This window comes from Leuciscus leuciscus, assembly GCF_965113295.1.
Source record: "Leuciscus leuciscus genome assembly, chromosome: 22".
In the NCBI taxonomy this organism is placed as follows: Eukaryota; Metazoa; Chordata; class Actinopteri; order Cypriniformes; family Leuciscidae; genus Leuciscus; species Leuciscus leuciscus.
In genome coordinates this window covers 37225936-37238948 of record NC_138746.1, presented here as the reverse complement: position 1 = coordinate 37238948, position 13013 = coordinate 37225936, and the positions used below count along the sequence as shown (strand labels likewise).

Below are 13013 nucleotides of genomic sequence, written 5' to 3'. Positions count from 1 at the left end.
GTACAGTACACTGGGTGGTGGTGGCGCAATGGATAAGACACATGCCTTTGGTGTGAGAGACCCAGGTTCGAATCCACTGTGAGACACCAATGTGTCCCTGAGCAAGACACTTAACCCCTAGTTGCTCCAGAGGCGTGCGACCTCTGACATATATAGCAATTGTAAGTCGCTTTGTATAAAAGCGTCAGCTAAATGAATAAATGTAAATGTAAATGTAAGTACTTGCTCAGAGTTTCTGCTTGTTTTACACACACATAATAAAACACATCTTTCCATTGCAGGTCAAAATGACACAAAGCCCTAAAATTATACTACATTTTTTCCCTTTTTTTCATAAACCTTATTTCATTTTATTTTAACCCAAAACTCTTCTTTTTTTAAAAAATAGTGTTCAATCAGAGGGGTCCTAGACCCGAGGACTTCTGTCGCACCTCAACCACGAACACACACGAAACAAAAATTATGGATTCGAGGAGTTTTGTGGTTACAATTTTACAAAGTAACAAATCGTTCCCCCGCGAGTCAGTTTGACCCCCTTAGGAATGAATGGAATGCTTCAGTTCACACAGAAAAACCTAAAAATGCTCAAAATTCGAACTAAAAATGCTAAAACTTTACCAAAAAATTATTTTATAATGTCTGACTTTAGGACCCAGCGGAACAGCTCATTTACAGCTCACTCCATATAGAGCTATAAGGACATCTAGAGTCATGAAATATCATCTTATATTATTATTATTATTTTATTTCCACAAGAGGTCGACAAAGACACCCGATGTAAGATATTTTGACCTGAATTAAAAGGGTTATACATGCAATTGTTAGTCATTTTGAAGCGTGTGTGTGTACGCACCCGTGGCATGTGACCAGCAGGAGGCGCTGCAGGCCTAGAACCGCTGGAGGAAGAGGAGGGCGGAGGCTTGGAGCCGTTGCTAGCGTTAGCCGCCGCTGAATGAGCGAAGGTGAACTTAAAGCTGCCTGAGGTCGAGCGCTTCGGCTGGTTCTCTTTATCCTGACTCTCTTTAGCTGAAACCAGAGGGAACACACATAATGTTTGTGTTTTCCATGCATATCCAGACCTGGAAATCACTGATTCTGAAATCAGGAATACCTTTCTCACTCTCCATGAACTTGCCGTAGTCGCTCTTACTCTTGTCGAAGCCGGTGTCGGACACGTCCTCCTCTTCCTCCTCCTCGTTCAGCCACATGTCCTCGTCCTCCTCGAAGGAGCGCGCGTCTCTACGGTACCTGTGAAAAGAGCATGCTGTGTTAATGTGTGTGTGTGTGTGTGTGTGTATGTATATCCGCCTGTTTATCTCTTTGCATGTTACTCTCCACTTGTTACTCTCTCCACCTTTTACTCTCTCCGCCTGTTACTCTCCACTTGTTACTCTCTCCGCCTGTTACTCTCTCCACTTGTTACTCTCTCTGCCTGTTACTCTCCACTTGTTACTCTCTCCGCCTGTTACTCTCCACTTGTTACTCTCTCCGCCTGTTACTCTCCACTTGTTACTCTCTCTGCCTGTTACTCTCTCCGCCTGTTACTCTCCACTTGTTACTCTCTCCGCCTGTTACTCTCCCCGCCTGTTACTCTCCACTTGTTACTCTCTCCGCCTGTTACTCTCCACTTGTTACTCTCTCCGCCTGTTACTCTCCCCGCCTGTTACTCTCCACTTGTTACTCTCTCCGCCTGTTACTCTCTCCGCCTGTTACTCTCTCCGCCTGTTACTCTCCCCGCTCTCCGCCTGTTACTCTCTCCGCCTGTTACTCTCTCCGCCTGTTACTCTCTCCGCCTGTTACTCTCTCCGCCTGTTACTCTCTCCGCCTGTTACTCTCCACTTGTTGCTCTCTCCGCCTGTTGCTCTCTCCGCCTGTTGCTCTCTCCGCCTGTTGCTCTCCACTTGTTGCTCTCGCCGCCTGTTGCTCTCTCCGCCTGTTGCTCTCCACTTGTTGCTCTCGCCGCCTGTTGCTCTCTCCGCCTGTTACTCTCCCCGCTCTCCGCCTGTTACTCTCCCCGCTCTCCACCTGTTGCTCTCGCCGCCTGTTGCTCTCTCCGCCTGTTACTCTCCCCGCTCTCCGCCTGTTACTCTCTCCGCCTGTTACTCTCCACTTGTTACTCTCCCCGCCTGTTACTCTCCACTTGTTACTCTCCCCGCCTGTTACTCTCCCCGCCTGTTACTCTCCCCGCCTGTTACTCTCTCCGCCTGTTGCTCTCCCCGCCTGTTGCTCTCTCCGCCTGTTGCTCTCTCCGCCTGTTACTCTCCCCGCCTGTTACTCTCCACTTGTTGCTCTCGCCGCCTGTTGCTCTCTCCGCCTGTTGCTCTCTCCGCCTGTTACTCTCTCCGCCTGTTACTCTCCCCGCCTGTTACTCTCTCTCCGCCTGTTACTCTCCACTTGTTACTCTCTCCGCCTGTTACTCTCCACTTGTTGATCTCTCCGCCTTTTACTCTCTCCGCCTGTTACTCTCCACTTGTTACTCTGCCTGTTACTCTCCACCTTTTACTCTCTCCGCCTGTTACTCTCTCCGCCTGTTACTCTCTCTCCGCCTGTTACTCTCCACTTGTTACTCTCTCCGCCTGTTACTCTCCACTTGTTGATCTCTCCGCCTTTTACTCTCTCCGCCTGTTACTCTCCACTTGTTACTCTGCCTGTTACTCTCTCCACCTGTTACTCTCTCTGCCTGTTACTCTCCACTTGTTGCTCTCTCCGCCTGTTACTCTCCACTTGTTGCACTCTCCGCCTGTTACTCTCCACTTGTTGCTCTCTCCGCCTGTTACTCTCCACTTGTTGCTCTCTCCGCCTGTTACTCTCCGCCTGTTGCTCTCCCCGCCTGTTACTCTCCACTTGTTGCTCTCTCCGCCTGTTACTCTCCACTTGTTGCTCTCTCCGCCTGTTACCCTCCACTTGTTGCTCTCTCCGCCTGTTACTCTCCCCGCTCTCCGCCTGTTACTCTCCCCGCCTGTTGCTCTCCCCGCCTGTTGCTCTCCCCGCCTGTTGCTCTCCCCGCCTGTTGCTCTCCCCGCCTGTTGCTCTCTCCGCCTGTTGCTCTCTCCACCTGTTACTCTCCACTTGTTACTCTCTCCGCCGCCTGTTGCTCTCCCCGCCTGTTGCTCTCCCCGCCTGTTGCTCTCCCCGCCTGTTGCTCTCCCCGCCTGTTGCTCTCTCCGCCTGTTGCTCTCTCCGCCTGTTGCTCTCTCCACCTGTTACTCTCCACTTGTTACTCTCTCCGCCTGTTACTCTCCCCGCCTGTTACTCTCTCCGCCTGTTACTCTCTCCGCCTGTTACTCTCCACTTGTTACTCTCTCCGCCTGTTACTCTCTCCGCCTGTTACTCTCTCCGCCTGTTACTCTCTCCGCCTGTTACTCTCTCCGCCTGTTACTCTCTCCGCCTGTTACTCTCCCCGCCTGTTACTCTCCCCGCCTGTTACTCTCCACTTGTTGCTCTCTCCGCCTGTTACTCTCCATTTGTTGCTCTCTCCGCCTGTTACTCTCCATTTGTTGCTCTCTCCGCCTGTTACTCTCCCCGCCTGTTACTCTCCACTTGTTGCTCTCTCCGCCTGTTGCTCTCTCCGCCTGTTGCTCTCGCCGCCTGTTGCTCTCGCCGCCTGTTGCTCTCTCCGCCTGTTACTCTCCACTTGTTACTCTCTCCGCCTGTTACTCTCCCCGCCTGTTACTCTCTCCGCCTGTTACTCTCTCCGCCTGTTACTCTCCACTTGTTACTCTCTCCGCCTGTTACTCTCCCCGCCTGTTACTCTCCCCGCCTGTTACTCTCCCCGCCTGTTACTCTCTCCGCCTGTTACTCTCCACTTGTTACTCTCTCCGCCTGTTACTCTCCCCGCCTGTTACTCTCTCCGCCTGTTACTCTCCCCGCCTGTTACTCTCCACTTGTTACTCTCTCCGCCTGTTACTCTCCACCTTTTACTCTCTCCGCTTGTTGCTCTCTCCGCCTGTTACTCTCCGCCTGTTACTCTCCGCCTGTTGCTCTCTCCGCCTGTTGCTCTCTCCGCCTGTTACTCTCCGCTTGTTGCTCTCTCCGCCTGTTACTCTCCGCTTGTTACTCTCCGCCTGTCGCTCTCTCCGCCTGTCGCTCTCTCCGCCTGTCGCTCTCTCCGCCTGTCGCTCTCTCCGCCTGTCGCTCTCTCCGCCTGTCGCTCTCTCCGCCTGTCGCTCTCTCCGCCTGTCGCTCTCTCCGCCTGTCACTCTCCGCACGTTACTCTCTCCGCGCCTGTTACTCTCTCTGCCTGTTACCATCTCTGCCTGTTACCATCTCTGCCTGTTACCATCTCTGCCTGTTACCATCTCTGCCTGTTACCATCTCTGCCTGTTACTCACTCCCTCTGCACGCCTAACCCTAGGCGCCTAACCCTAACCCAATTGGACCAGGTACAAATAGACAGAGCTCCTAATCAGAATCCTGCACAGCAGCAGCACAGGGTATTTGGTCGCTATCAAATGGGACTGAGTGGCAGCTGTTATATATGCCCTACTGCAATAGAGCTTGTGGGTCCAGGATAGGACTGTTCAGCCATCAAAGATCTCACCATACAAGGCGTGGACGTCATCATCGGATGATGATGGACAGCCGAAGAGAGAGTGTGTGTGTGTGTGTGTGTAGGGTCGCTCACACACCTGCTCAGGCCTCGGCTCTGTCGCTCCTTCTCCTGCTCGTATCGGCCCTTCAGGCCCTTGAAGGTCTGCACATACTCGATGGACTCCAGCGCCGGGTAGAAGTTATCCACGATGTGTGCGATGAGGGACCTGATGTCCTCCTGATGATCAAACACAGCGGTCAGACGCCAGAAGATGGCCTGATCTCTACTAGCGATGGGTATCCAGAACCGGTGCCAAATTTACAAGAACCAGTGAATCGATAAGAAACATGCATTTCGGTTCCACTTATCGATTCCTGTGTGCATGTTTTAATGTGATTTAAACCATTCAAGCGTGAGACGACTCGTGTGCTGTATTCTGTATCATTCAAAGCACGGACAGAAAGAGATTTTAATGTGAGGAACAGTGTCTCGCGCTTGAATGGATCCGTGCAGCTCTTAAAGTGACAGTAGGCTGTCGTCTCTATAATAACACTAATTAAATAACAAATTCAACTCGTTCCTGACTGAATCACTTTTGTTACTCTATTTGTAATGTATATTATTTTATAGAGTGCAGTGTTATTTTACATTTGATTACAGTTTCTGAACCAGAAAATCATAAAACACTGTTTATTTCAATCGTATCTTTGTTCAGTTGTATCTATTTGTTGCGATTGATGCATTTTTTTTGTTCTTGTTTAATTACTGAGTGTTTATTTGTCTTTAATAATGCTTGAAGTTTATATTAGTCGAGCTAGTAGTTCTTCTATGGTGTTTTTAGACCACAGGCAAACGTTCCTTGTGTAAGTGTTCTTTAGCCTGTTGATTTTTGCTCATGATATTCAGATACAATTACATGTTTTGCTATAAGACTAAATGTGAATGATATCTAAGGTTTATTTTTACCATACTGGAATTTTAATTTGGAATCGATAAGCAGAATCGTAATCTTTAAAATTCCAACGATACCCTATTCCTCAGCACTATACTTTTATCAGTAGTTTAATGATTTTACTGAACGGGAACAGAAAGTGTCTCAGGATCCCCAGCCCTACTCACGACTCTGATGAACTCGAAGAGCTCCACGACGGCAGAGTTCAGCAGGTTATATCTGGTGCCGTTGTCCAGCAGGGCGTTGATGACCGGCTCAAACAGGTTTCCCTTCATGATGTAGCGGTTGTAGTACTCATCCTTCAGTCCGATGATCCTCCTCAGGAAGCGCAGGGCACCTGCTCAACACACACACTCAGTCAAGCCTCACTAAAGTCTGATTCCAACAGTTTGCTCTGCATTTCATTGACAAAAATCTTATTTCACATGCTGCCTAATATTCTTCTCCAAACAAACATCACACTGAGAGCTGTGAAAAAATATAAATGTAGGCTAAACTATACATTATGAGCAATAACAAAAAAGGGATAAAACAGAACAATAACCTGCGTGAATGTGTGTGTGAGTGGGATGAGCAGTGTTGCTGCACTGGACTGAATATTAAACAGCACCAATTCTGCTTTTCTCCATGTTCATCTGTCTTTAGTGTGTAATGTTGCTGTTTGAGCATGAAAAAGAGTGTCAGTGTTTCTGAACTCCTGAAACGCCTCCAGTAGTCTTGAGTTTCTTCCAGGAACAAAAACGTCATAATATTACTCATTTAAATAAATAATATGCAGAATAAAGGGGCGGGGCCTGGTCGAGTTAGTTAGAAGTGTTAAACTGGCGGTTATGGTAAGGGGCGGGACTTTCCCAAACACACTCGAAGCGCTCGACCAATCACAACACACTGCTCCAGCCGACCAATCAGAGCACAGTGTGCTTTTCAGAAGGAGGGGCTTCATAGAGACAGGAAGTAAACAGAGCGTTACTGACAGACTGGGAAGAGAGGAGCTGCACCAATGGAGAATATGAGGAAAATAATCAACATTCAAGCAGGAAAACCTGTTCTAGTAGAGCCTGAGAACAACATCAAGACTGATAGTGGATGCATGTCAGGTCCTCTTTAAACACAGGTCGTCTGTGGCATACGCTCGTGTAGAGAGGCTCGTGTAGAGCACATGAGCGATGACCATCATGATGACGTGAGTGATACTCACACAGCGCCAGGAAGGTGTGTTTGGAGTTCATGAGCGTCAGCACTCTCCGCAGCAGGTCTTTAGTCATGATGTAGTTCTTGATGTGGTACGTGTGATGCTCCACGCAGAAGGTCAGCAGCTCCAGGATCAGAGCCAGCAGCTGCGCCGTCTGGAAGTTATCTGAGGCACACACACATACACTCAGCAGAGCACATGCGCGTGGAGTGACGTGTGTGTGATGTGAAGTGCGTGTGGCGTGACCCGTGTGTGGCGTAACGTTAGGCTTGACACATGTGACGTGTGTGTGTGTATGGCGTTCTGATCGGCTCTTTTATATGACTTTGCAACATGCACTCGTCTCAATGAACGTTACGTCTGCCAATTTATTATTATTATTATTAAATTGAACAAAGATCACAGGGGACACATGTATCACACACACACACAAAAAAATAGGATAAGGAACTCGAGGTAGAGCAGAGCAATAAAGTAGGCTACATTTTCAAACAAGATACAGTAAGAGATAGTCTACTAAAAAATAATTCATAAAACATTTAAAGCGATAGAAATTAAACATACAATACATGATTAAAAATAAATAAAAATAAATAACATGAAAACAAAAAAATATTTTTTGTCATCTTCAGGAAATCAGGAGGTCACTTAATAATGAAACCATAATCTTTTCTTTAACAACAGCAGTTTTAGCGGGTGTCTTGTTAGCTGATTAACAAAGAGAGTCATAGAATAACTTTAAATCAACACAGAAAAGCCTAAAATTGGGCTTAGAATCTGTGACTTTACATTTATGGAGATGAAACTGGCCACATAGAGGTAGAAGTTTTAATCTGTCGTCCTTCTCGAGTCCCAAATCAAAAACAGAACATCTTTATTTCAAAAATAACAAGTTTGTTGTAAGCAGAGAAATAACGCCAAGCTTCTTCTTTCCAGAAATCCTTTCAGTATAGCATTGCCTTTAACATATTTTGTTTCCCTCAAATTTTTTTTGATTTATTTCATTATTTATCTCCACGCACATTTAATTAGCCTATTTATATATTTATTTAGTCAGGAACATGGGCGGCACTAGGGAGGGGCTAGCAGGAGCTTCAGCACCCCCAAGAAGACCAAAGCACCCCGATAGCACCCCCAACAATCATTTCTGGAAGCAATTATACTCAGGCTGTATTCTGGGGAAGCCCTGATCCGCATGGTGAAGAAGAAAACATAACAAACCTTATCTTGTTATTTAAAAGTCATTATTTTCAACATAATATCTTGTTATTTCGACATAAGGGGACTTTCTAATCTGCATTAAGCGTTCTTATAATGGTTTTCTATGAGAGGAAAATGTTTAACGTGTAATTAAACGTTGTGACATCAGCGTCTTAAATTGAATGGAATAAATAGCAGAATAAAAAAAAAAGACGACGTTGATTGAGACGTTGATTGAGACGAGTGCATGTTGCAAAGTTGCATTAAAGACCCAACCGGAACGCCTTATGTGTGTGTGGCGTGACGTTAGGCTTGACACGTGACGTGTGTGTGTGTGTGTGTGTGTGGTGTGACGCGTGTGTGACGTAATGTTAGGCTTGACACGTGACGTGTGTGTGTGTGTGTGTGTGTGTGTGTGTGTGTGTGTGTGTGTGTGTGTGTGTGTGTGGCATGACGCGTGTGTGTGACGTAATGTTAGGCCTGACACGTGACGTGTGTGTGTGTGGTGTGACGCGTGTGTGACGTAACGTTAGGCTTGACACGTGACGTGTGTGTGTGTGTGTGTGTGTGTGTGTGTGTGTGTGTGGCATGACGCGTGTGTGTGACGTAGCGTTAGGCTTGACACGTGACGTGTGTGTGTGTGTGTGTGTGTGTGTGTGTGTGTGTGTGTGTGGTGTGAAGCGTGTGTGACGTAACGTTAGGCTTGACACGTGACACGTGTGTGTGTGTGTGTGTGTGGTGTGACGTGTGTGGCGTGTGTGGCGTGACACGTGTTACGTTAGGCTTGACACGTGACGTGTGTGTGTGGTGTGACGCGTGTGTGACGTAACGTTAGGCTTGACACGTTTCGTGTGTGTGTGACGTGACGCGTGTCGTGTGTGACGTAACGTTAGGCTTGACACGTTTCGTGCGTGTGTCACGTTATGTGTGTGTGGCGTAACGTTAAGCTTGACACGTGACGTGTGTGTGTGTGTGGTGTAACGTTAGGCTTGACACGTGACCTGTGTGTGTGTCTGTGGGGCGGGGCGCGTGTGTGGCGTGACGCGTGTGTGTGGCGTAACGTTAAGCTTGACACGTGACGCGTGTGTGTGGTGTAACGTTAGGCTTGACACGTGACGTGTGTGTGTGTGGGGCGGGGCACGTGTGTGGCGTGACGCGTGTGTGTGGTGTAACGTTAGGTTTGACACGTGACGTGTGTGTGGCGTAACGTTAAACTTGACACGTGACGCATGTGTGTGGCGTGGCGTGATGTGTACCTGGACACACGGGGTTGACTCTCGCCGATCCCTCAGTCAGATCTGTGGAGAAACACACACACACACACACACGTGTCAGTGCGAGGAGTGACATCGGCTCAGCTCCTGCAGCTCTGAGGTCAGTGTCTCACCGTGGTCCTCTTCAGAGGTGTTGGCCAGCAGAGGAGCCGTCAGCACATGCATGCAGTACTTGTAGAAGAAGCTCAGGAACTCGCTCTTCTCCGCTTTCTGTACACACACACACGTTTTAGCCATTCAATTATTATGGAGTCACCTTCACTGGTTTCTGGAGTCTCACAAGAAACACTGACAAAAGTCTTGACTTTTCATGCAACATATCTTTTATGAACGTTTTAAAACAGCAAATGACAGTCCTCAGATTCTCAGCCAATCAGACTCAAGCTTTCCCCAGATCAGACCATGTCAGCAGTTTCTCAGCCTGTGTGTGTGTGTGTGTGTGTGTTTGTTACTCACGCTGGCCGGGGCGAGCATGTTCTCGGGGTGTGTGTGTGTGTGTCTGTGTGTTACTCACGCTGGCCGGGACGAGCATGTTCTCGGGGTGTGTGTGTGTGTGTGTGTTACTCACGCTGGCCGGGGCGAGCATGTTCTCGGGGTGTGTGTGTGTGTGTGTGTTACTCACGCTGGCCGGGGCGAGCATGTTCTCGGGGTGTGTGTGTGTGTGTGTGTTACTCACGCTGGCCGGGGCGAGCATGTTCTCGGGGTGTGTGTGTGTGTGTGTTACTCACGCTGGCCGGGACGAGCATGTTCTCGGGGTGTGTGTGTGTGTGTGTGTTACTCACGCTGGCCGGGGCGAGCATGTTCTCGGGGTGTGTGTGTGTGTGTGTGTTACTCACGCTGGCCGGGGCGAGCATGTTCTCGGGGTGTGTGTGTGTGTGTCTGTGTGTGTGTGTTACTCACGCTGGCCGGGGCGAGCATGTTCTTGGGGGGTGTGTGTGTGTGTGTGTGTGTGTGTGTGTGTGTGTGTGTTACTCACGCTGGCCGGGGCGAGCATGTTCTTGGGGGGTGTGTGTGTGTGTGTGTGTGTGTGTGTGTGTGTGTTACTCACGCTGGCCGGGGCGAGCATGTTCTCGGGGTGTGTGTGTGTGTGTGTCTGTGTGTTACTCACGCTGGCCGGGACGAGCATGTTCTCGGGGTGTGTGTGTGTGTTACTCACGCTGGCCGGGGCGAGCATGTTCTCGGGGTGTGTGTGTCTGTGTGTGTGTGTTACTCACGCTGGCCGGGGCGAGCATGTTCTTGGGGGGTGTGTGTGTGTGTGTGTGTGTGTGTGTGTCTGTGTGTGTGTGTTACTCACGCTGGCCGGGGCGAGCATGTTCTTGGGGTGTGTGTGTGTGTGTGTGTGTGTGTGTGTGTGTGTGTTACTCACGCTGGCCGGGGCGAGCATGTTCTCGGGGTGTGTGTGTGTGTGTGTCTGTGTGTTACTCACGCTGGCCGGGACGAGCATGTTCTCGGGGTGTGTGTGTGTGTTACTCACGCTGGCCGGGGCGAGCATGTTCTCGGGGTGTGTGTGTGTGTGTGTTACTCATGCTGGCCGGGGCGAGCATGTTCTCGGGGTGTGTGTGTGTGTGTGTGTGTGTGTTACTCACGCTGGCCGGGACGAGCATGTTCTCGGGGTGTGTGTGTGTGTGTGTTACTCACGCTGGCCGGGACGAGCATGTTCTCGGGGTGTGTGTGTGTGTGTGTGTGTGTTACTCACGCTGGCCGGGGCGAGCATGTTCTCGGGGTGTGTGTGTGTGTGTGTGTGTTACTCACGCTGGCCGGGGCGAGCATGTTCTCGGGGTCGATGAGGGTCCTCAGGAGCCCCATCAGCTGCACAGCACCGCCCAGCTCAGGGTCCGAGTCACAGATCATCTGCTTGATGACTACGTTAATCAGCAGCACGTCCTGCACGCACACACACACACACACACACACACACACACAGCTGTCAGCACGCTTACACCACTCATCTGAACAACCTCCATATGTGGATTCTGAAAATCACTGAACAGGGTTCGTACACATTTTTACCATTAAATTTCCATGACTTTTCCAAGACTTTTCCATGACTTAAAGGTAAATATTCATGACATAGTTTTCCATAAAACATCTGTGTATACATGTTAATTAACTCCTTGTGGGCGGGTAACGTTAGTAGCGGATGAAAAATCTAAATGTGCTTGAAGAGCTCTTTTCCAAAATGCGATAAACGCCATAAAAAAAAATAAAAAATAAAAAAACGAGATTGTTAACAGATCATTAGAAGTCCTCAAAATTAGTCAAACTAATCTTATATTCTCTCTCTCTCTCAATTTTAATTGTTTATTAATAAACAAGTATTTTCTGTGTGGACTGCAAAGACGAAGTTGACTGACTCGCGATCTTCTTAGTAGTGAACACGCCGGAGAGAAATGCACATTTCATACGGATTAGGCTACATCGTTTTATTTTGTTTTGAATTGTTCTGTTTAAAAGTAGATATTTCTGTAGATAATAGATATAGGCCTATTTCAGTTTTGTTTAGGTCTGTGAGGCGAGTAGGCTACCTTTTACGCTGAGTTTCGGTTCATGGATGATCCAGTTCACTCCGGCGCCTCTGTGTCGTGATTATCTATTTTCTGCTATTTACTTTTTATTTAGGCTATTAAGCAATTGGTTAATGAAACATTTTAAAATCAAGATACAATTAATACAAAACGAAATTCGTTTAGGAAGGCTTTGTGCTTTCTGTTTGAGGTCTCTGTGTAAGTTTTAAAGTCTTTTAGTGCCGCTCTCAGAGGACTCAACGGTCACGTAACATTGTTTTTTCCTCATAAATGTGAACACGGAAAATAAAAGACCAAATACATTTTTTAAAAGAAAAAAATCATATATATTTTAAATGTTTAACAAAGAGGCAAAAAGTCATCAACAAAAATCAGAAAATTTGTCGATATTTTTTTCTTTTTCGCACAGCATTTGGTGTAGCCTACAGTTCAAATTTAAATGTTGGCGTTCAACTTTGCGTTTTAAAAATAGCCTACTTACAACAACCCTTCATTTTTCGTTTTTCATTTGGGGGTTAAAGGAAAAACGAGTGAACACAAAAGAACACGGACCTTTTGGACAGAAAGAATACATGAAAGCCAGGGTTCCTTATTAAATTCATAAAAGAAACAATACAGGGATAGCCTACTCTCAAAGAAATTCCACAATCAAGGGAGAAACATGAAGAAACTTAGCATATAGCCTATGTGCCGTTCGCATAAGGGTCTTTCCCTGACATTAATACTTGGATAAGACATTAATAATAATAATTTGTAGGGCGGTGGGTGAGATATAAACCTACTAACGTCCTCCGTTGCCATGATTTTTGGAATGACTGATCAAAAAAAAAAAAAAAAAAGTTTTAGTCGGTTAATGGAAACGCCATCCTTTTGCAATAGTTATTTATCGATATTTAGAAGAAAAAAAAAGTTTTGCTCAAATCTGTAATGGAAAGGCACATACGAAGCTATATGAAAATGCAAAGCAGCTTATTTAAATTTGAAGCACTGAGCTGATGACAGCAACACAAGAGCCACACAAAAGCGCTGAATGAGTTCCCCTTCATGTCCGTTTCAGCGCTTTTCTGCGGCACTGAGGACAGCGACTAAAACTAGATGGGCCAAAAGAAATGGGTCCCCTTTCATGTCCGTTTCAGCGCTTTTAGTTAATGGAAACGCGTCATTTCGCCTCTGACGCGCGTAAATTTCTAGACACGTCAGGCGCGAATTTGACGCGCTATTCGCGTCCGGTGTGAACGCACAGTAAAACGAAAAAAGTATTGCAATTTGTTTCCCCAATTTTATTAATTAAACAAATTCAAGTACACAGATATTTTGAAAAACAAATTTCCATGACTTT

General features: G+C 47.4%; 1 protein-coding gene across 1 annotated transcript in view; it reads right to left on the bottom strand.

The window, feature by feature from the left end:
• The window catches only part of ppp4r3b (protein phosphatase 4, regulatory subunit 3B), a 36244-nt gene that overhangs the window by 1175 nt on the left and 22056 nt on the right, over positions 1 to 13013 (bottom strand). The window contains exons 9-16 of the mRNA XM_082153230.1: positions 10902 to 11033; positions 9263 to 9359; positions 9132 to 9173; positions 6682 to 6840; positions 5651 to 5820; positions 4629 to 4768; positions 1112 to 1248; positions 854 to 1026 (exon numbers count right to left, since the gene is read on the bottom strand). Coding sequence (XP_082009356.1) covers positions 854 to 1026; positions 1112 to 1248; positions 4629 to 4768; positions 5651 to 5820; positions 6682 to 6840; positions 9132 to 9173; positions 9263 to 9359; positions 10902 to 11033 — 1050 coding nt within the window. The remainder of the gene's footprint in view (positions 1 to 853; positions 1027 to 1111; positions 1249 to 4628; positions 4769 to 5650; positions 5821 to 6681; positions 6841 to 9131; positions 9174 to 9262; positions 9360 to 10901; positions 11034 to 13013) is intronic.